The sequence below is a fragment of the Mauremys reevesii genome, linkage group 11, assembly GCF_016161935.1.
Source record: "Mauremys reevesii isolate NIE-2019 linkage group 11, ASM1616193v1, whole genome shotgun sequence".
In the NCBI taxonomy this organism is placed as follows: domain Eukaryota; kingdom Metazoa; phylum Chordata; order Testudines; family Geoemydidae; genus Mauremys; species Mauremys reevesii.
This window is the reverse complement of record NC_052633.1, coordinates 52,673,678-52,698,216: the sequence shown is the minus strand read 5'-3', so window position 1 is coordinate 52,698,216 and position 24,539 is coordinate 52,673,678. Positions and strand designations below refer to the sequence as shown.

General features: G+C 39.8%; 1 protein-coding gene across 1 annotated transcript in view; it reads left to right on the top strand.

The window, feature by feature from the left end:
- Positions 1–24,225, top strand: part of ACVR2A (activin A receptor type 2A) — a 108,207-nt gene extending 83,982 nt beyond the window's left edge. Inside the window, exons 7-11 of the mRNA XM_039494326.1 lie at positions 3,006–3,151; positions 16,094–16,208; positions 17,504–17,642; positions 20,793–20,923; positions 23,397–24,225. Of these exons, the coding sequence (XP_039350260.1) occupies positions 3,006–3,151; positions 16,094–16,208; positions 17,504–17,642; positions 20,793–20,923; positions 23,397–23,591 (726 nt within the window). The 3' untranslated portion in view covers positions 23,592–24,225. The remainder of the gene's footprint in view (positions 1–3,005; positions 3,152–16,093; positions 16,209–17,503; positions 17,643–20,792; positions 20,924–23,396) is intronic.
- Positions 24,226–24,539: the final 314 nt, after the last annotated feature.

Sequence of the window (24,539 nt, the reverse complement as noted above, 5' to 3'; positions counted from 1 at the left end):
CTACTCGTGGATGATGGACTCTTAAAAATAGCCAAAGCTCTCTGGCAATCCCCATCATCCATCCATCCCTCCCACCTCCAAGAGGGCTGAGAGAAAATACTTCATCTCAGCCAAGGGGTTTGAGTACTTGTATACTCACCCGCCTTCAGGTTTGCTGGCCGCCTCTGCAGCCAATGAGAAGGCCAACCGGGGCACACCAGTTCGACCCCCAAAAATGAACAGGCAAAGAGGCTGGACCTTTTTGGGAGGAAGATTTATTCAGTGGCTAGCCTTCAGTTCCTGGTGGCAAACCACCGGGCTCTGTTGGGCAGATACTTCAACTTATGGAACTCCCTCTGAAGTTTGAGTCCTTGCCCCAGGACTTGGTCCAGGAGTTTGGTACCCTGGTGGAGGAGGGTACTGCAGCAGCGAGGTGTTCCCTCCAAAATGGCATGGGACATGGACGACTTGGTGGCGAGGGTGGTTGCAATGGCGGTGGTCGTGAGGTGCAGCTCCTGGCTTCAGACCGCTGGCCTGTCCCAGGAAATGCAGGCCTCAATTCAAGATCTCCTGTTTGATGGGAATGGTCTCTTTTGTGGGGCAGACTGATGCGAGGCTGATTAGCCTAAAGGACACTTCGGGTGACCCCTTGCTTTCTGGGTCTGCATATGCTGCAATTGGTGAGGAAACAGTTCTGGCTGTGACCGCCAAGGCCTTGGCAGCCTTGACAGGTCTGCAAGGACACAAGATAGAGACATAAGCTTTAGTTGTTGCCACCCTTCCTCCTCCCGCTCACCCGTGCAACTCAGTCTGGCAAAGCACCCTGTAGGCTATAAGCATTCATTTTGAAGGTGCTCCTGCTGCAGGTGATCCTGGATTATCTTCTGCACCTCAAACTCCACGGATTGTCCCTGTCATAGATCAGGATCTGCCTGGATGCTATTTTGGCCTTCCACCTCTGTTCCAAGGCAGGTCAGTCTTCACTCATGACATGACAGCCCTGTTTTTGAAAGGTCTGGAGCGTCTCTACCTTCATGTCCAGGATCCTGTCCCGTCATCAGTGGCCTTCCGGCACAGGTGCCGCTCCAAGAGCAGCTACCTGGTCATATGTCCACACGTTCATGTCTCATTATGTACTTACTCAGCAAGCTTGAGATAAAGCTGGCTTTGGCAAAGCAGTGCTACAAGCCACACGGCCATGAACTCTGAGCCCACTTCCATGGATACTGCCTGAGTGACACCTAGAATGGAATAGACATGAGCAAGCACTCAGAGAAGAAAAAAGTTACCTACCTTTTTGTAACTGTGCTTCAAGATCTGTTGCTCATGTCCATTCAGTTACCCACCTTCCTGCCCCTCTATTGGACTTGCTGGCAAGAAGGAACTGAGAGGGCATAGAGTCAGCGGCGCCTAATATATCAACTCATAAGCGCAGCACTCAGGAGACTGTCATAGCCAACGCTACGGATACCGCTAAGGCAAAAATCTCTGACGACAGTGCACGTGAGCCTGCACATACCTAAGATAGAATGGACATGAGTAACACATCTCAAAGAACAACAGTTACGAAATATAGGTAACCATTTTTTCCCCTTGAGCAGTCAATCCATTGTCCCCTTCTGTGTCGGCTTCACTCACAGCAACAAGTGAATCACAGCTACTTCTCTGGTTTTTAAAAAGTGATATTTAAAACCCAAAAAGTTGGCATGGGATTCAAGAGTAGTGTAGTATCTGAAAATATTTTTAACTCGTTGTTTATAATTTGACTAAATTTGTAGTTCATAATATGAGAAAAGGTAAAGAAACGATCTCTCTCATAGATCTCCTCACTCTATATTAAAAAGGGGGGAAAAAAAGGCTCTGAATATAAATGTAATGCTTGTGAGAAAGTACATGCATGATGCTTGGGGGTGGATCCACAAAACTCGACTTTGTGCCCAGAAAATTGAATCACCCTGTTTTGAAAGCAAAGAAATTCCAGCATTTATCTCCAGCAGTGTGTTTAACTTGTAATATCTAATTTTTTTCGTTGACTGTTCTTTTACAGAATAGTTTCTTAATATCTATCATAAATTGTCTTCCTTCATCTCTAGTCTTTTTTAGTTTAAAAATTTGCACATTTGACTCCCATTTATTTAATCTTCTAATAAATGAGGATCAATGACAAAAGACATTTTTCACATTTTTTTTAAATTTTATTAAATTGTTTGGTTATTGTGTGAAATATAGATATATCCTGTAAGTGTTTATTGTGTTAAGAGATGACCAATTGGATTGGAAATTATACCTTTTTTCTAAATACCAACAGATTATACAGTAGAACCTCAGCGTTACAAACACCTAGGAAATGAGGTTGTTCAGAGTTATGAACATTTCAGAGTTATGAACAAAACATGGTTATTTCAAAACTTTTTACAACTGAACATTGACTTAATAAAACTTTGAAACTTTACTATGAAGAAGAAAAATGCTGCTTTTAACCATCTTAACTTAAATGAAACAAGCACAAAACAGTTTTCTTACCTTGTCAAATGTTTTTTAAACTTTCCAGGTTTTTAGCAAAAAGAACGAGGAGTACTTGTGGCACCTTAGAGACTAACAAATTTATTTATGCTCAAATAAATGTTAGTCTCTAAGGTGCCACAAGTACTCTTCGGTCTTTTTGCTGATACAGACTAACTGACTGACTACCACTCTACAACCTTACTTTTTAGTAGTTTAACACAGTAATATACGTATTTGTGGTTTTTGGAGTAGGGGGGGTGGAGGGTTTTTTTGGGTTTTGTCTCTGCTGCTGCCTGATTGTGTACTTTCGGTTCCAAAAGAGGTATTTGATTGACTGGTCGGTTTGTAACTCTGAAGTTCTGCTGTACCTGTAATCATGCATGCTATATATATATAGGTTTATGAAACAGATATGATTCTTTGTATCTGTGTTCTAGGTACACTTTATCATTAAGAAAATCTCTCCTTAAGGGGAAATAATACTGAGATTTACTTTAATTGTTTTTCCCTCCACTGTACAGGGTTCATTAACTGACTTTCTCAAGGCAAATGTGGTTTCTTGGAATGAGCTGTGTCATATTGCTGAAACTATGGCTAGAGGTTTGGCTTACCTTCATGAGGATATACCAGGTCTGAAAGATGGACATAAACCTGCTATATCCCATAGGTATACTATATTTCAGATATTGCCTGTTATCTCATGTATTAAGCTTTAGCTTAATCTTGTGTACAGATATAGAACTATATGGCTATGAAATACTTTATAATAGCTAAAATAAACATTTAAAATCAGATTAATAAATAAAACAGCACTGCAACTTTGCACTTTCAAGAAAAATCTGTTCTAAATAACTTTTTAAAATATTTTTTAAATTTTGAAATGCAGCTGTTTAAACTACAAGTTAATGTGTCTGATTTAAAGAGTTCTGTGGTTATAAAATGTAAAGTGAATTACTACTGAAAATCATACAGTTACCCTCAATGTGAAATATCCAGTAAGCTGCTTAGAAAGCAGATCACATATATTTCATCTGTCTCCATGTCCAGGTGACTACGTTGTATCTACAGGATGAGAATAGATACTTACTGCAAGTATTTCAGTACACAGTCAAGTCTACTTTGCATTTATTATAGTACCTACTCAGCTCCCTATACTTGAGGTTATGCATATACCTGGAACTCAAAAGTAATTAGGCCTTGTTCTGTACCACTGATGTCTAACGTGAGTTTTATCATAGACCTATGTGAGGATCAGAGCCTTAAACCACCACCTGAGTTCTATGTGGGTGGAGCCCTGAACTTGTCTGGAGTCAAATTTGACTTCAGTGGGTCTGGTCAACTGCTTAAACTTAGGTATGTGCTTAGTTGGGTTGGGAAGCGGTTGGGAAACTCCTTGTAACTGTTAGAGGTATGTTGACTCTACTCCCTATTCCTAGTTTATCCACCTTCCTACAGTTCTGAAAGCAAATGTAAGTGTTAGTATTTTCTATTGGTTCCCTTTATAATTATACCCAGATAAAAAACTTGGCTGAAAAACTTAGGTGAAAATAAGAATACAAAGCAGTAACTTAAAGATACCTATGTCCCTATGCTTGAGGTTAGAATAGAATTAAGATATGATTTAAACCTAAAAATTTGAAAGTACAGAATTTCACAAAGTACCCCAAAATCTTAACTATACCTCCTTTAATGATATCAATTAACCTTTCATTTTTCCCCTCTATTCCTTTAATGCCTGCTTTGTAAGATGTACTTTGGGATCAGGAGGCTGTGTCCCATCCCTTCCCCTCCCCCCCTTTTTTTTAAACTTGAGTGCACAGTTCATGACTTAACTTTTGAACAGTCACTATCTTTGTACAGTTTGTAGGTGAACTGCTGAGAATACGCATCACTATTGGTCTACTATCTCGATTGTGTACATGCTAGCTCCAAGTATGGCCTGTAGATTGTCTGATATTACAGAACTGTGATCTAATTGGAACACCTTCTAGAAAGTGGTGAGCACTTCAAAGAATCAGGTCCCTATTTAGCAGTTGGAATGACTGCTCATATTATCCTATTTCATTTAATCAGGAATTTGGAAAGTAGGCTTTTTGTGGAGTGTGACAGTAACAGTTGGTGTCCTGGTCCTTGACTAGGGCTCTTAAGCACTACAGTAATAGAGATAATAAGGCTAAAGTTGGTACAACCACTTAATATCAGTGGGACTATTCAAAGTGTGTAAAGTTAAGCATGTGCGTAAGGCTTTGTAGCATCTGGGCCCAACGTCTAGGGAATAAATATCCCGTGGAAAAAAATTTTTTTTTTTTTCATTTCAAATGTTTGCAGTTACAGGAGGTTTATCCTAGCTCTAGATTTCCTAGCTCTTAAGGGTTTTTACCCTGAAGTTATTGAAATGTACTCTTCACTGTCAGAAAATTGGGAGTTTTGAGGGGCTAGGGAGTTGGTGAGAGTGGAATGCAAAGAAGTGGGGAGTTGGTCTGGAAACTCACTCTTAAAACTAGTGTGAATATGTGACTGGTGTGAGGTGCGAGATGATTAAGACATGGCATGAAGCTAAAGTGGTTTCTTGCACCATTTGTATGATATACTCCCAGTGTAGTTACTATGTACATATTTACATGAGTAATGTCTTAAACCAGTCTTTCCCAAATCCTTGAAAGTGACACCCTGCTTCAGGAAATAAAACCAATCCCATCTCACTGTAGGATGGTATGAAAGGGCTATCCACTTTAATTCATATATTTTTTGCTCTGCCATCCACTTTGGGAAATATTGATATAGGTCTTCATCATGTATTTCCTCCTCCTTTCTCGCATGGTTTTAGCAGTGAAATAATTAAGTGTTGCTATTTAAAATATTAACGGGGAACCTGAATTGCCATCAACTTAAATGGGCAGTTCACACCACAGAGCTATTGTTTCAGACATTCTGGCAGATAGATGATTCTATATCTGTTACAACTTACTTCACATTTTGAAGATTTTCCTTGCAATCTAAGACTGAATTTAAAATAAAGAAAGAAAACCACCACTCTGGAGAGCAAATGAGATATTGGAGTGTTCCCCTGAACTAGTCTTTTCCTAGTTGGCATGCTCCACGCTTTGGGGAAACACTGTCTTAAGAAGTTTCTTTTGGGTAAATTAAGAATTTTCAAAATTCGTACATGTATCATATATTGGTACATGGTACATATATAAAGATGCTATTTATTATCTAAACACTTTATCTTGATATATTTTAATTTAATAAAAAGTACTGAATCAGTTCCATATATAAGCAGGGTATTTGTGCTGCTTTTATAAGCCAATTAATACATGTCTAACATGTCAAACTTGTGCATTCTAATCTTTAGTGGTCCTATAAGATTGTAGTGTGTGGAGTTCTCTTTGCGTTTGTCAGACTTAATTATTTAGTTAAAGGAAAATGGAAAAATGATTGGCGATCCCTTGATTCGAGGATGTCTTTACCACGGATTTACATATGGGTCCTGAGATGACTCAGGAATCCGATCCTGGAACAGCAAATCCACCCACAGTAGGTACAGACATTTTGTGGCAGGCCAGTGGCCTGCTGGGAGGAAGTTATATCTTTTTCTTTCCTCCTCTTTTTCCTTTCAGCTTCAAGGGCCACGCCCTTCTCCTCGAAACAGGCTACTGCCTGATGAAGGTGCCATTGGGGTCGGTTGGTGGCTTGCTCTTCCCAGCTTGGCCACATCAGTTTTCTTAAGATACGCTTTCAGTGTGTCTTTGTAGTGTTTACTCTGATCACGACAGGATCTCTGACCATGTGTGAGCTGAGAGTAGAGGACTTGTTTTGAGAGGCGAGAGTCTGGCATCTGCACACAATGTTCAGCCCAGTGAAGTTGGTGCATGAGGATCATTGCGTCAATGCTGGTGACGTTGGCTTCAGCAAGGATGCTGGTGTTAGTGTGGCAATCTTGCCACTTGATGTGAAGGATCTTCTGGAGGCATCATTGATGATACCTCTCCAAACTCTTGAGGTGCTGTCAATAGGTCACCCAAGTTTCACATCCATAGAGGAGTGCAGGAACAACAACTGTAATACAGACCTGGATCTTGGTGTCCTGCCCTAGGTCACAGTCCGTGAAAACTTGTCGGAGCAATTTCCCGAAGGAAGCACTTGCGCACTGGATCCTGTGCCGGATCTCTGTCAATTTTTGCAATTTGGGAAAGTTGGCTACCGAGGGAGTAGAAGTGCCCAACTGTCTCCAAAGTCTGACCCTAAATGGTGATTTGTGGTTAGTAATATGTAATGCTCAGTATTGAGTGGGAGTCCTAGGCTTCAGTCAGCTTGTGCAAGAAAATCCAATATGGACTGAAGGTCATTCTCAGTGTGAGCGAGGATGAAGTCATCGGATGACAGAGTCAAAGGCCTTTGTCAAGTCGATGAAAGCCATGTACAGGTTATGATTTTGCTCTGGAGATTTTTCCTGGATTTGGCATGCAACATCAGTTGTCCCGTGGGATGGTCTAAAACCACTCTGAGATTCCAGCAATATTTTCTCAGCAATGGGAAGTAATCGGTTTAAGAGGATATGGGCAAGAATTTTCCCTGCTGTAGATAGCAAGGCAATGCATTGATAGTTTCCACACTCTGACTTATCTCCTTTCTTAAAGATTGTAACAATGTTAGCATTTCTCAAGTCTTCTGGAATCTTCTAATTTTACCAGATATGAAGAAAAAGTTTGTGGAGCTTCCCTACCAGTTCTTCACCTCCAAATTCGTAGACTTCAGCTGGTATGCCATCTGGCCCTGCTGCCTTGTTGTTCTTAGTTTGCATAATGTCTCATGTTACTTCTTTGAGGGTGGGTGGGGGGATCAGCAAGATATTCTCTTGCATGTCTTTTGAGCTATAGATTCGATATTGGCATCAGAGACAGTTGACTCACGGTTCAGGAGTAACTCAATGCTCCTTCCATCTGGCTTTGGCTTTGCTGTCCTTAAAATATGTTGACCCATCTTGGGCTCAGAGTGGTGTGGGTCCATGGGATCCTGGGCCACAAATGGCCCTTATTACCTGACAGAAACTCATGTCATGTTTATCAGCATAAAGCTCAATCTCCTTGGCCTTTTCTCACCACAACTTATTTTTGATGTCACGGATTTTCATTTGAGCTTCAGCCTTGAGTTACTTATGACTTTCTTCTGCTGGTGTGATATGTTGTTTTGCCACATGTGATGCGCTTTTCTTTTCTGGTCAAGCAGGCCCTGAATCTCAGCATCATTCTCATCAAACCAGTCTTGATGATAGCGGGTGACATAGCCAATGGACTTGGCACATGCTGAGAGAATGGCCCTCTTTAATCCCTTCCAGAAATTTTCATTATTGTTAGCTGTAGGCATAGCGGCAAACTTATCTTGGAGACACTGCTGAAGTTTCTTCTGAGTCACTATATCGTCAAGGGACTTGACATTGAATTTCTTTTGTATTGATTTTTGCCTGCTTATGATGCCTTAAGACAATCTGGAAATTCATGATTGATCTGACAAGGCGATGGTCTGTCCAATAGTCACTAGTTACATGCATGGCCCTCATGAAGTGGACATCCTTCCAATCTCAAGCTCTAACAATAACAGTGAAGAAGGTGCCAATGCCTGGAGTGAGGGTGTCTTCCAGGTGGTCTTATACTTCTCACTTTGTCTAAAGAGGGTGTTTGTGACTAACACACCATGTTCTACGCATTTGCTCAGGAGGAAGATGCCATTGGAGTTACCCTTTCCTACTCCTTTTCCAATAGTGCCATTCCAGAGATCTGACTCCTGCCCGACTCTAGCGTTAAAATCTCTGAGGAGAATGATCTCCTCCTCCTCCTCGGGAATGTTGGTAAAGGCTCTGTCAATATCTGTATAGAATTGTTCCTTGATATTCTCGATAGAATCCAGCGTTGGGGCATATGCACTGATGACAGCAGGAGACTGGTGGTTGCTGAGCTCAAGACTAAGTCATAAGATGTTTATTGATTCCTACACGAAATTTTATAAGCTGATTGACAAATTTTATTCCTGATTGCAAAACCGACACTATGAATGTGCCTGTACTCTGCAGATTTTCCTTTCCAGAAAAAGGTGTAGCCTCCACCTTCTCTCAGTTGACCTTCATCTGGGTGCCTTGTCTCACTGAGGGCAGTGATGTTGATGTAATATCTCACAAGTTCCCTGGTGACAATAGCAGTTCCTTCCAGCTGTACGTTATCTTTGAATGTTCGCACCCTGAGGATAACAAAGTAGCAAAAGTCAGTCTTTTTATAGCTTCACAGACAGAGTGATCCCATTGGATACAGTAATCCAGCCAGCAGTGTATGAGACAGCCTAGGTTTAGGGCAACTTTTCTAACCCTCTCACCATGTGGGGTAGCAGAGGGGATCCTAAAGAGGACTTCTCAGTTGCAATAGTAGCTGCCGAATTGCACCCCTGTCTCAGTCCAGGTGCCAGACGACCATCTAACTATCGCCGCCTATGTGCAGATTCGTGGATAGGGATTGCCAGATTCACTAATCCTGTCCCCGTCACCACTAGTCCATCGCCGCAGGGCTTGGAAGATTGGAAAGATCTTATTTCCCGTGGTAGAAGCCTGCGCATGACTTCCTTTAACGTGGAGAAGCTGGTGCGGCTACAACGACCACATGATCATGACAAGTGGGACCCGGTGGCAGGGAAAGTCCGGGATGATTGGAGATCTCCATTTGCTGCAGCCTTCATCCGCTTTCACGGCCATTGAGATCCAAGGACCTTCTTCCACCTGATCTACTGTTGAGGACTTGGGGGAATTGGACTGTGCTTTGTCTGGGATCTCCCTCAGACCTGTTCGCCTTGGGAGACCCTACCAGGAACATGAAGCTCCCAGCAACTTAGCTCTGAGGATCATTGGAACATGCAAGCCCCTTCACCACAACAAGGTGACAGTCCCCAAAGAAGAATGGAAAAATAAAACTAGTATGCAAATACTTGTATTTTCAAAACTTTGTGGGAATTTGTTGACAAATACAATTAACCTTGTCCCTTCAGTCTGTCTCTCTTCCTTATAAGATTGTTTCCCGTTATCTTCAGTGGATGTGCTGTTTTGAAGTTGTGATTTTTTTTCTGTTAAAAAGTTTAGCCTTTTTAAGATGCCAAAAGCAACTTAGATGCCTGCAAGGACATGCCGAAACAATCGCCTGTGGGATGCAGAAGCCTTTTCAGAAGCAGGGGGTTTTGTTTGCGAGTACTCTAACAATTATTACCTTCAATAGCCTGAGTGCTTTTTGAAAAGACGCACACGAATCTCTCTCTCTTTAAACAGCTCCCATTTTGAAGAAATAAAAAATTAAGTTCCAGGACTGTCATAGCAGCATTGAAAAAGAGAGAGGTAAAGAAAAGGAGGCTGAGTTTTGAGGAAGGAAGAAATCTGTTAGTTTCCTGCAAATCAAATACTCCTAGAAAAGCAGTAGAAGGATACTTGAAGAGGACAAAGGGCAATGTTTTACTACCTCCTTGCACAACATGCATTTATATTCAGTGTGCCCAATTTTTTTTAACCCTAATAGTGTTATAATTGATATTTTAATTACAGAAAAATATCTCCTTATTCTGCTCCCATGTTCAGATGAAAATCACCACTTCTAGTCTGAGAGCAAGCATGAGAATTTTTAGTTTCAAAGGTTGTTTTTGCTCCTAGTTTTCTGAAAAATCATTAATCTGGAAAAGGTCTGATAATAGAAATATCTCTACCTAACCAGATATGTTGATTTACAGGATATGTTCTGGTGATCATGGTTGGCGGTGGTGATATATTTTCAATTTTTGCATATTTAAATAATGACCCTAGTCGGCTAATCAGCATGGTGTAATCAGTATCTGTACCTATATTGTAAAATGTTCTTAAAATTACCTAAATGCATGTTTACACAAGCCCAAACATACTTTTACCCTTCAAACAAAATAAGCAGTACCTCTCATAAGTTTGATTTTGAATAGGCATGTCGATAAAAGAAAATGTGAATAGATACTCAAGTAAATGTCACCCTTGGAGTTCCTCTATGTTCGTAGGAGCTGATCATCAGTCCTGTGTCCCCATTGCTATCCTTCCAAATTGGAACAAGCAAATGGGTCTCTCTTTAGAACTGATTGCTGAATTGTAACCCCTTGTATCAATGAAAGATATTCTCTTCTGTTGCAGAGTTCAGAGCTACCGCTGCAGTGCTCCTAGCTGCAGTTGACCCAGGCAGTAAAAGCCCATAACTAAAAATTGAACATGGATCAAAATACCACCATGCTTATCTTTTTAAAAGTCATCTGCCCTTACTACTTTTCTGACTATCACTCTGTCCAGCATGCCTGCTTTCTAAGAGTTTTCATATCATGTTGGTTTACTTTTTGGCAAAGTTTTACTACTGATAACATTACAGAATTGATGGCGGTATGGATAATAAGCAGGTGTGCAGTCTGGATAATCATCAGATTTTTCAGCTACAATAAGTTCTGATTGTATAATGTGAAACTTCTTTGGAAGTGGTATAATGAGAGAAGAAGTAGTTACTGTTGAGCTCAGTTCTGGGAAGGAAGAGAGCTGCCCATTGGGGCTCAGGGAGAGCAGTATCTGAAAGGTCTAGGCCACCCAAATGGGGAGTAGTGCTGGGAGCTGCTGGGAGTCTGCTGCTGAGTGAATAAGCAGCAATTTTCTCTATATGGTGATATTGCTCTGTAATCTTGGAGAATCTGGAGACTTGTAACAAGTGGTGGATTAAGTGAACCACTCTGAAAGCGGTCATATCATCCAAGTTGGACTGAGGCCTGATTGACGTAGAATCATTCCTCCTTGGTAGGAGTTTGTGAGGCTTAAATAGAACTTTTAAGTTGAAGGCGTTGATTGTTTTGGAGAGGAGCTCACCCTCTCCCCTCTGTAGGGAGTTGCAGTATCACTGTAGTGATCGCTTATTGGTGAATGAGCTGGGAAGGAGCTTTTTCTTCTGCTCTTTTGGGATTAACGGAATGGCCCTAAAGACTGTGAGCTCTATTCCACACTTCCCCCAAACTTGAGAAATTTAAAAGCATGTAAGCATTCCCCTTGAAGATGGTCTGCGCTCCTTCTCACTGTCCCTCACCCAGCCACCCCCGGATTGTCCTGGGTATCCTCGTCTATTGCAGTGTAAATTAACTGACTTCTCTTAGAAGCAAACTCCCCTACTCTCTATCTGGGGTTTGGCTCACATAAGTTCTGATTCTCTTGTTACTTTGAATTCTGAGGGAAGGAAACCCCTGGAAGTATCTTATTGACTAAGGAACTTATAGATAAGGATCTTACAAATTTAGAACTTGTGAATAGCAGGAGCAATATCTGTGAACCTGTATCATCAGACTTGGTGGATTATGGCCATCTTTCTTTTACTTATTCACAGTTCCCATTGGTTTTCTTTGTTGAAACCTCTTATGGAGGCATTAGTGGGTATTAAGAGCTCTTTGAATTAAAAATTCTGTTGGGTGGATTATGAGAGGATTGGTCTAACAGGCAAGCTAGATGCCCCCCACTACTAATTCAGATCTGGAGAAGGAAGAACCTAAAGTTATAGATAATTTCTCTCATATTGATGGTGGGAATATACAGAGCTTTATTAGTGAGTTAAGGCTAAACTAAGAGAAATTGACACCACCTTTTTGTCATCGTCGTCCTCTTGCTTTATCATACGCAGGATCTCTGAGGTTTCAGAAATCCTGTTTCTTGATTTAAATACTTCCAAGTAGAATTCCCCATCCCTTAGAAATCCTCCAAATATGTCAGTATTGGAAAATGCCAAAAAGTTGGCCCTCTGATACTCTATATAAATGGGCCCCGTGTTGATTTGAAGTTTTTTCAGGGGGGAATATATTCAGAGAGACAGCTCCTTACAGATATTGATCTAAATCAGTTATAAATTGATATGGTTCATTTCGTATTTACTATTTAACTCTTAAGTTTATAAGGCACATAGGGCACCTTTATTTTTGAAATGCGCACGAGGTGGGAGATGGATTTTTTTTTTTTATTGGTACATGGGTTCTAGAATTTGGAATTTGAGGAAACAGCTAAAGCTCTGAGGTGTCTTCATCTCTAGAGTAGAAAACACTCTTGAGAGCCTTGCTCTACAGGACATTCTCAAAAATATAAGGTATAATTTTTTGGATCTACTAGAAGAGTCTGGTTCTTATTTATCTTATGAGAATATATCTCAGGATTTTACATCAACATTTCCTCAACTACTTTCTAGAACTTTTTTGTACTATTTATTTAACTGAATTGCCTAAGTTTGACCCTCCAGTCTTTTCTAGTCCCATGAGCTTTACAATTCCCCTTCCCCGAAATAGGGTTGGTTTTTCATGGGAGCCTTGAGATAGACTTCCTTTACATTCAAAATCTCCCACATAGATTACTCTTTAGAATACAGTGGTATTTGGAGATTAATCAAATGCTTATAGTGAGGCTGTTGGGTCTGTTTCTTATGTTTGACTGGATTGTCCAATTTCTTTCCCTTTACCCAGGGAGAGCTTTTGCCAGAACAATTTACATATTTTATCCTGGAATTTGTGGTTATAAAAATAAGATGAATGATATGGAGTTTTTTAAATTTTTGGAAACCTTTGAATTGATTTATTTTAACAAGAAACATGGTTAGTGAATCTGAAATCATAATCTTTCTTGGGTTTGAATCCTTTCTTCAAGGGAGAAATTGATTGTTAGTAAGGGGTCATACATCTGGAGTACCTGCAACCTTAGTTTCCTTATGCCTGAAATCCCGGGTTTTACCTTTGGAATCAAATTGTCAGGGCATTCAGGCTGTATTTTAGTTTTTTCCTGATCTCCAAATTATAGTATTAAATATTCTTTTCCCCTCATTCTCCTCCTCTTATTGGAGTAATTGTGGGAGTGCCTGGATGAGCAAATTGATATAGTTTGTCTAATTTTGGGAGATTTCAATGCTCCAATAGGTCCTCCAACAAACTCAGTATCAGGGGAAGTAAACACTGAGGAGATTTTTGAACTTCCCTCTCAGCTCTAGAGATCAGGTGGTTAACATACTGGTCAAAAATTAAAGGTTTTGTTATACAAGTTTAATCTGATACCTGTAAATGGAAAAAAAGTGTGGCAGAAAGAGGTGGACAGTTAACCTGTATTTCATCAAATGGTTCTAGTAGTATTGATTATATAATTGATCCTCCTTTAGGGATTTATGTAAATTTTCTTGCCCAGATAGTGACTGCCAACCTCTCTATAATTATGAATGATGTGCCCTTTTTGGAGAGAGTTTTTATTTCTGATGGATGATGATGCCTTAATTACTCCCTTTGGAACAATGTGGTTGTAAAAGACTAAAATGGACTCCAACCATTGATGACAAATTATCTAGGAGATTGGAGGACTGATGTTAAATTTTTTCAGAGACATAATTATTAAGTTTGAGAATTCTTCTCAAATTTGTGAATCTCATGAATTGCTGGTCAAGTCCTTACTGCCACATTTCTCTAAACAAGTAGACTTTGGTTTTAATTATCCCAGAAATGCTTTCAAAGCTAAGCGCACTTTGGTTTGACGTGGACTGTGTGAAGGAAAAGTCTACTGTTGCACATATAGTTAATAAGATCCCTCTCCTAATTTACTTCAGAAGTTAGTAGCTGCCAGAATAAGATATTGAGGTTTATTATGTAATGAAAGCCAAGAATATCTGAGATCCTTATGTAACAATTTTGAAGCAGTAGCTAAAGCTGAAAATTATTCCGTGTTTTGGAACATGGTGGCCTCAGGCCTTGGTAGATATACTCCAGATGAGGAACCCCATATTAATGATGAAGCCTGGATAGCACATTCCAACAATTTTTTTTAACCCTAATTCTTCTATAGTTGGTGCAATGAGAAATCCCTTCTTTGATTTATAGGCTCTTAGGCATTTAAGGCCAAAAGGGATCCCTGTGATCATCTGGTCTCACCACTGTACATCACAGGCCATAGAACCTCACCCACCCACTCCTATACTAGACCCCTAAACTTATCACTCTGTCCTTCAGTAACGCACAATTAAATCCAGTCATTTATTTTTAGCCCAACAATGGAAAAAAGTCCAGGGGAAGACTTTTTTTCCCCTGATGAAGTTATTCAGGAGACTCTTGATTGGTAATCTCCAGTCTTGGCTAAATTATTTACTGTCATTAATCATCTTGAATGGATTCCAGCTGGGTGGAAGTCTAGTATTATAGTTCCTATTTTTTAAAAAGAGGACAAAGAATCCTGCTTCATTCACTCTATTAGTCTGTTAGATGTGGCAAGGAAAACTTACTCCAGATTCTTACTATCTAAAGTTGAAATGGGCTTCAGAGGCTAATTTACTATACAAAAAATAAAAAAATTAAAAAAAAAATTGGAGATATACCAATCTCCTAGAACTGGAAGGGGTCTTGAAAGGTCATCGAGTCCAGCCCCCCTGCCTTCACTAGCAGGACCAGTTTTTGCCCCAGATCCCTAAGTGGCCTCCTCAAGGATTGAACTCACAACCCTGGGTTTAGCAGGCCAATGCTCAAACCACTGAGCTATCCCTCCCCCCTTTAGGGTGGATAGAGCCACAATTGATTATTTTTCTTAAATGATTTATAAATATACTGTGGTTAAGGGGTACTAAATTATATGCTGCTTTCATAGATTTAAAGATGGCATTTGAGTCTATTAACTGAGACAAACTTTGGGTGAAATTAAGGAGGATAGGTACCAATCTAAGACTGTGATATATTTTGGAGGTTCTACACCAGAGCAATATGGGGTAGGAACTCCTGTTCTTATTGGAGTATGCCAGAGATGCCATATAGCACCTTTTCTTTAAATTAAAGTGTTAATGGTATGGTAGATGTTTTTAAAGAAGAGCATTTCTCTACACCACACATTTCGGGTAGATCTATCTTGGTGTTATGTGCCTATTACATGAGTTTGTGATAAAACCACAAAAGGCCTGTGCCGAGTACCTCGTTTTTCTTTTTTGTAATTCTCCAGACCTAGTTTTCAATAAGATGAAGGTCATGATTTTTTGGGAAGAACCCTCTGAAAATTGAGTGGAAGATGGAACAAGAATTTTCTTTTACTTATTTGGGCTATTGGTCCCCTTATCAGAAAAACTTTAAAGGTCTTTATCTCTGCTCAAGGGGTTCTCTCCTTTTCCCATTCATGTGGCAGGAATAGGCTGAATTTGAAGCACAATTCCATTTTTAAAAGTCAGTGACCAGTAAGTACATTCTGTCCTGTTTATACTGATACTTCTACATCAGATTTACTTATTTTACAAATAAGGTTTTCTTAAACCAGAAAGACAATAAATTCATAATTAAAGAATGTACTATACTCCGTTTTTTAATTTATCACTTTTAAAAATATTTAAACAGCATGATTTTAAGGATGGACTGCCACACTTAACATCGTCTCTTAGCTTTTATCATCATCCCTTTAATGCTGTTTAAATATACTCTTAGACCTTAATTATGTTTTCAAATTATTATGCATCTGCAAGATCCTTTGTTTTGTTACATTAATACTTTTATTCTTAGACCTTTTAGATGTTGTATAATTTGGGTAATTTTTCCCCCCCTTAATTTGAAGGGACATCAAAAGCAAGAATGTGCTGTTGAAAAACAACCTTACAGCTTGTATTGCTGATTTTGGTCTAGCTTTAAAGTTTGAGGCTGGAAAGTCTGCAGGTGACACACATGGACAGGTAATTGATTTACATAAATTAGATACTAACAATGCTTATATTTAAGTTTGTAGCTTGGAAGGTATTTATTTACAAGGTGGTCACACACTTGGCTGCATCTGTAGGCTGAGCTTATTGCACAAATGAGCTCTTTGCATCTCTCCAACACCTCCCCCACTTTGTGTGCCACCTACCCATCCCCCTCTAAGTCTGGGATACCCTGCAGTTCCCCCAATATCCTCCCATCCAGGTATGTGTGTCCTCCATTCCAGGGTCCCCCATTCTCTCTGCCATGCTGGAGGCTTTATCTGTCCCCCATACTTGCACCCATGTCAGGATCCCTCATTCTTTTTCCTGTGCTGGGGGGCTGAGCACTTCCTTCTGGAAGGCATTAATGGTGCCATCAACCATAGACAATTAGAAGTCCTTAAGCTATGGTTTTGCTAAACAGATGGCAGAGGCTTCATATGTGTGCCCCCTTTTGATTTTCTAGTTTCCCCTACAATTAGTAGGATTCCAGCTATTGATGCATAGAACGTTAACTGAAATTTTGAAATGGATCAGATACAGTGTTCAAAAGGTATTATGTTACAGGCACAGAAATGCCCTCATGTTGTGTTTAAGGCCTTCACAATCTCAGCCAATTAAAACTCATGACAAAAGTATTGTGGAAAGGACTTAAGTTGTGAATGGTGCCTTGTCTTGGCCCTTTGTACTAAATGAATTTTAACCGGAAGAAATGTAGCTTTCTTCTAGGTCTAATTCAGTAAATTACTTGATGTGATGTTTCAATTTCATAGTTGATCACGGCCAACTAATATAATTCTATCTGAAGATCTTCCTTTCTTCAGTGTCAACTGCCTTGGAGAATTTACTTACAGGAATCTGTGTGTGACACCTTTAATATTAATAGCGGAGGAAATGATGGTCTTCCAGCAACCAGGAAGAAAATAAGATACAGGGGAGGGGAGGAAAAGACCAGGTCTGCTGAAGGAAAATTAATGTTAAATTATTTATAAATATACATGCAGACTTTTATGCATTCTGGAAATCCACTGTGGGGGCCCAAACTGTCAAGGTATTGAGCATCCTTAACCTCTCAACTCTAAGGGAGTTGAGGGCATGCAGCACCTTGCTGGATTGAGTCCAAAGTAAAGGCAGTGACTACAACTTTTTTTTTGGTTTGGTTTGGTTTTTTTTATTTAAATGGGGGGTGGGGGAGAGAGAATTGTACAGTAAGGTCAATCTGTCTTTTTGCTTATCTTGAAATAAACAATTTAGTGCAGTAACACTGTATGCTTGAATATCTTTAAAAGGTTGGTACACGAAGGTATATGGCTCCAGAAGTATTAGAAGGTGCGATAAACTTCCAAAGGGATGCATTTCTGAGAATAGATATGTATGCCATGGGATTAGTCCTGTGGGAACTGGCATCCCGATGTACTGCGTCAGATGGTAAGCAAAATGTTTAATTTATAAAAATACATAGTTGATACTGCAGTATTTAAAACTTTGAATCTGCTCAGGGGTTGGGGGGAAGCGGGAGTTGTGTGTATGTCTTTCGTTGTCTTTTTTTTTTTCTTTTCTTTTTTTCTTTTAAGCTCTGAATTTCCCAGGCTTAAAATGGTTGCTTTTGTAGGATACATGCAACATCCCTGTAATATGTATTACCCTAAATTACTTATATGTATCTCAGTCTTAATAAATCATTTTAACATATCTTTTGTCTGAATTTCTTTTTTTAAAGCATACATGAACCCTAAACAATAAATTCAAGGAGAATCTCCCATGTGATATTTCTAATAAATCACAGTACTCTCCGGCTATTTTATGCCCCTTAGCAGGGGCATAAAGCAGCCAGATCATGCTGGCTAGTTAAACGGGGGTTTACAGCTGCTTTATATTGCCAGACCAGCACAAAGCAGCTGCTGAACACCGCAGTTTCCCCCCTCACTCCTCCTGTTCCCTACCTTTCCTTGTGCACACATGTTCCCCCTCCCTCTTGTCTTCTCCACAGTCCATTGTGTACAAATTCTAACTTTTTCCCTCCTGCACCCTTCTGTTCCTCTGTGCACACTTTGTGCTGGCTCTTGCCCTTTTGCACCATTTTGTCCTCTGACTAGGTAAGGGGCAACAAGTGGTTTTTGTAAAGAAAAATATTTAGGATTAAATTTAACCTTTTTGTTTGTTTGTTTGTTTTCCATAATGGAAAGCTTGTCCCTCCAGTGTACACTGGTGCATGAAATTTTCTTCAGAGAAACTTATGAAGAATTGCCCTCTCCAAATGGCCACTGCCTGTTTTATTGAAAATAGGAATGAAGCCAAGCTCCTTGCAAGGAAGATGGTATTCCCTTAATGCTGTCAGGAGTCAGAGGGGAACATTGAGGAGCAGATGAATGGCAATAAGAGACAGCAGCTATTTTTGAAGAGGGCAGTTCTTGTAACTCCTTGAAAATTATCCTTCAGCTTAACCTGAAGCAGGAACTTTCAGTTATGAAGAAACACCAAAAAGTGTCCATTGAATCTATTTTTTTTTCAAATGTAACTTATCCAGAAGATTTCAGCAAGTTTTAATTATATGGGAAGTTTGAAGAGTCAGTGTTCTTCTATTAAGATACTAGGGGAACAAAATAAAGGTCTGACATAGGGTGCCAAATTTCTTAACCTATTTTTTAAATTAATTTTAATTCATAAACTAACCAATGTACTTCTGAATTCTCACAAAATTCATTGTTTACTCAGTAAGTGATGTAACTTTGGAGAGGAAAGGGTGTAATTTTCATATGTAGCAGAGAATTCCTGCTCTTACGTGCAAAATTTCTCAGCCTTTATTATGGAGTGAATTGGTGCTTCCTTAATTTAAGTTAGAATTCCTCCTAACCACTGTCTATTCATCTATCTGTCCATCCTTCATATATTGTAAGAACTTTGAGCCAGAGAAACTTCTTTCTCGTGTGCAGGATGCTTTCCAGACAGATATTTGTTTTATGGTAGTACCCAGTTAATAATAAATCTTTTTTTTTCTAAAAAGTCATCAGAAGTGACTTCAATACATACAAGGAACAAATCGTGCACCCTAGGATGGAGTATGCTTAATCATTGCATTGCATGCACAGTCTAATCAAATGTAAGAGTTGAGGGACTGGAGCATTCTCGGTACAGACAGTGTTCAGAGAATTTACTAACCAGATTCTAAGTCTCGATTATTTGGATAAATGTTTTTTGTTTTTTTAAAAGATGAGCAGAAAGTATATTCCTGAAAGCATGGCTATCCTCCTCCTCCTCCCCCAGCCCCCCCGGTCAAATATCAAGACACTGTTCCAAAGGAAAACGTATTTTTTTCTAATCTTGTTCTCAGAAATGGCTAACCTGTTTTTGCTGAAATTTTCCTCAAAAAATTTAGCCAGAGACAGACACTTGATATAGACAAATTCAGCCTGAATGATATAAATTTGGCAAAGTTATAAGTTGAGTTGTTCAGGCAATTTTTTGACACAATGCTTTGTCAAAGAATGCAGCTTTTTCCAAACCAAAACTTTTAAGAGAAAAAAGTGGGTTTCAACAAAATTTTCACCTTGAAGACATTTTGAAAAGAATTTTGAAACTTATTTTATCTTTTGATGTTTTCTAAAGAATTCCAGTTTTGGGGTTCAATATAACTTTATTTCAAAATTTAAGCTAATCATTATTTTAAGTTAATCAGAATGGGTTTTATAATTTTGTAATCTTTCAAACTTTTTGATGGACTCAGACCAGGATGGTAGGGTTTTTGTTGTTGTTTTGCTTTTTGGTTTGTGAAAATTTGTGATTATGATTTTGTCAGTATTTGGAACAGGAAATTTTTTCGACAGCTTGAAAATTAGGACTAGAAAACTATTTCATTTTTAGCAGCATAAGTAAATGGAAACAAGGTCTTAAAATGGGAAGTGTTGGCCAACCCTAACTGTAGGCATTGCTACTTGTACTCCGTGTAATGCCAAGTTCATTTGTATACTGCAGACTTCTACTGCCATACCTATGTTAGTTAGGTGTGTGAAAAGGTATGATCCCTGACCGACAGTTGTGCTTCCAAAAGTCCCTAGGGTAGACCTAGCTACACTGGTAAGAATGCCCTTGTTTCATTGTGGGAGGGGAGAGGATAGACTAGAATAGGCTCCATATAAGCTGCGTCCACACTAGAAACACTTTGCTGATATAGTGTACCGGCCAAATGCTCGTAGTCTAGGCTCTGAATTTTGGTGGTGGGCCTACAGAGGTTGCATTACAACTTGTTTTTGCACCTTTCTTTATTCTGAGCTTTTGTTGTCACTGTTCTTTTTTTCCTGGATATCTTTTTACAATCTAGTTGCCCTTTGCTGTCAGCTTGAAGGGGATAAGTTACTATTAATGTAACTTAATGAGTTGAAGGGTAGTTTTTTTTAAGAACATGGCCACCCTCTTGATATGTAGTCTAGCATCCATTGCTTCTCAGGCTTTTCACTTTGGCATCATATGAGTTTTAATGGCACTAGTGAGTAAATGGCTGTACAATATTTTGACATACTTATTAAATTTGTGGTGTACCAATTGTCTGAAAAGCAAAATTTATTTTATCCTTAAATATAGGACCAGTGGATGAGTACATGTTGCCATTTGAAGAGGAAATTGGCCAGCATCCATCCCTTGAAGACATGCAGGAAGTTGTAGTGCACAAAAAGAAGAGGCCTGTTTTAAGAGAGTGCTGGCAGAAACATGCTGTAAGTAGTAAAATAACCAAGTTCTGAAAGTATTATTGTGCTGTAGCAGGGTGGACCCCTGCTCCTGCCCTGAAGGGATTAAAAACAGCCCTGGGAAGGGGCTGTGGCTTGAGAAAGCAGCCTTTAGGCTGGGCTGATTGGGGAAGTGGCTGCAGCTGGGGCCATGGCTGCAGCTGGGGCCATGCCCCAAACTGAGCCCAGGGCCTCATAAGAAGGCCAGGGAAGCCAGAAGCCCAGGCAGTCTCTCTCTAGCTCTAGAGGGAGATGGGCCTGGCTGCAGGGAGCTAGACAAGAGGTACCTGAGTGGAGCAGGGCTGGGGAAAGGCTGGGGAGCTCCAGCCTGGAAAGCCCCAGGCTGCAGCCTAGCTATAGGCCAAAAGGTACTGGGGGTTGCAGAGGGCAACCCAGGGGTAGGCCAAGGCAGCAGGTCCAAACCCCTTTTGCCGATGATGAGTGGTGGATACTGCAGTCTGCCCCAGTGAACGGGGGCTAGATGGAGACTGGGCAGTAGCCAACACTGAGGCAAAGTGGGGATAGTGGGGTGGGGGTTCTCCTGGGAGGGGGAGACCCAGTTAAAGGGGCACCAGGGTCCTGGGAGGGACACGGGGGCAAGTAGCTGGAAGGCGGATCACTGGCCTGCAGAGGGCGCTCGGGAGCTGGAACCGAGCTAATTCCTGACCTGTTACAGTGCTTTAACTGTAAAACTTTCATGAAATTATATTTAATTCTTATCTGTGGACATTTTTCTTCTGATACAGTATTTTTATATAATTAGCTCTGCTGAAAAATTAAAACTGTATACTAACATGTTTTATAGTACTTTGTTTTTAAATGCAGCGCTCATACCAAAGGATTCCAAAGTACTTCATAAAAGTTTTAAACTTCCTTGGTGGGTGAAGTGACTCTTCAGTTTTAGTCCTAAGCAGTTCTGTTGTTGTTTCATATAAAGATGCGTATTTATCCCCTTCACTCATTACTGAAATGATGCCACCTTTCGGGGGGTAATTTGGTAGCTGACTTTAATAACACAGTAACAATCTCAGAAAGGTAAAGAGTCCCTGAAACTTCAAGGATAATTTAGGTGGGCAGAACGAATTGCCTACGTTTGGGTTTGGGCTAGATGTTGAGTGATGCCACTACTTTAGGAAAAGTGGCATGTCTTCAGAATTCTGAATATTGTGACTTTTTTTTGTCTCTTAAAAATCAGCACCTCTCACAACACGCTGCTCCCTAATAGCAGGCTAGAGTATTTTCAAGTCAGCATGGAATTAAGCATGAATCCACTGCCTGACTATTAATACCCTGGCTTGTACCTTTATTTTTCTTGGAGTTATTTCGTTCAAATTTTGAACAGGACCAGTAGTTCTTAGAGATCTCATTATATTTTAAGGTGGCAAAGTTGCTATATGTATATTGAGTATCAATAATTCTGTACTCAGGGCAGGATTTAAGTGCTTTGATGCGAATAAGGCATGGACAAACCTCAGTTCTGGCATTTCTTAACTTCTGAGTTCCTGACTTTGCCACCCTTAACATTCTTTTAATGTAGCTTTTTGTCATGTAACTTCCTGAAAAAAAACGTGATCATTCAGAACCAGATGAACCTCCGCATGGTGGTTCAGCAGGGTTGGGACCTTTAGATTCATAGCACAGATCTCGTGCCACATTAGCTAAGAGTAACTGGTAGCAGGACTAGGTTGTTATCCTCCTGTAGTGGCTGGAACACAGAGGGTGAAACACATGCTTTTGTCAGTGGATGTTGCAGCTATTTGCTAGACAGCATGGAAATGTTGAGACCCAGGTGTCCTGGGGTGTGTTTCAGATTCTGGAGAAGAGATTGTTGATTACAAGACTTTTCCACCCAGTCATCTTTCTACACTTGTGCCTCCTTCTGGCCTGTATCCTACCCTTCTCACCTCTCTGCATTCCATTCAGGTTGGTTACTTCTCCATGCTGCACCAGCAGAAGGAGCATTGAGAGCATGGGAAAAACAGTCTCTTTGCACTATTTTGGTGTCACAGCAGCTCTCAGGGTGCAGGAATTGGAGGAAAAGTTCTGCTTAGTCACTCTGAGGATGTTCTATCCATTTGACGTATAGGAGCTGTGAGGGGATGGAGCATACTCAGTGTAGACAATCTTTGTTAGAGGCTTTCAGTTAAATTCACAAAACTTCTAGTGAAGGTGTGTGACCCCCCCCTTGCCCAATTTAAGTGCCTGCTTCAAAACATAGAACCTCTCAGATGTAAGATTTATTGAACATAGGCAAAATATGTTGATTTGTCCATCTTCATTCTGAATCAGTTGAACTGATTTAGCTGAAACTTCCCCCCCCCCCCCCCCAAAAAAAAATCTGCGGCAGACAACTGGCATCAAAAATTTCAGCTTGAGTGGTTTAACTGAAAACAGGGCCTTATAATGAAGGTATAAGACAACTCAGTTACCAGCTCCACTTGTATATTACTTTTTCTTTTAGGGAATGGCAATGCTCTGTGAAACAATAGAAGAATGTTGGGATCATGATGCAGAAGCCAGGTTATCAGCTGGTTGCGTAGAAGAACGGATTATTCAGATGCAAAGACTGACTAACATTATAACAACAGAGGACATTGTGACAGTGGTCACAATGGTGACAAATGTTGACTTTCCTCCCAAAGAATCCAGTCTATGATAGTTGCACTGGTTATGCATTCTGACCAACAGGACTCTGAACTGGAGCTGCTAAAGCTAATGAGACTGCTTACGGTTGTTACTTTCTGTGTGAAATGAGGAGTGGTAAGTTTTTTGGGAATGTCAATAAGGAGACTTTTTTTCCAAACATGAATACATGAGACTTTACTGCATTCCCGTCCTGAAGGACATTTGACCTGAGAAGTGGCAAAATATTGTTAAGGATCTTAAATGAAGAATATGGACCTATCCCGGCTAATCAAGTGTTTTAAAAACTGACATCAGATTTCTTAATATCTGTCAGAAGAGACTAATTCCTTAAATGAACTACTGCTATTTTTTTTAAATCAAACATTTCATTTCAGATTTAAAAAAAGGGTAACTTGTTTTTATTGCATTTGCTGTTGTGTTTATATAAATGACTATTGTAATGGCAATATGACACAGCTTGTGAATGTTTAGTGTGCTGCTGTTATATGTACATAAACAAAAGTAATCAAGTGGGATATAGCAAAGAGGCTTCCAAGCATTACTTTAACCTCCCTCAACAAGGTATACCTCAGTTCCACGTCTGCTAAATTATGAGATTGACAACACTAACAATTTGAATAATAAATTGATCCATGTTTTGTAAATGCTGTATTACAAATTCACTGTTATTTAAAAAAGGGTAAGCTATGCTTCATGCCAAGAGTAAACGGCCATTCCTAAAGCAGTGTTTTTAGCCCTTTCTTGTGCTAGCTTGTGTATAAAAAGTGCTGGGTTTGAAACAAAACTTTCTTCCTGTTTTAGTTTAAAGCTTTTATCTCACATTCAGTTCCCAAAATATTGCATACATTTTATTTTTACTAAATACTATTTAGGTTTGCTGTGTCTGAGGAATATTTGAGCATGACTTTGTTTTTTTTAATTTTATGTGAGCTATGACACTGGAAAGCTCTTAATTCTT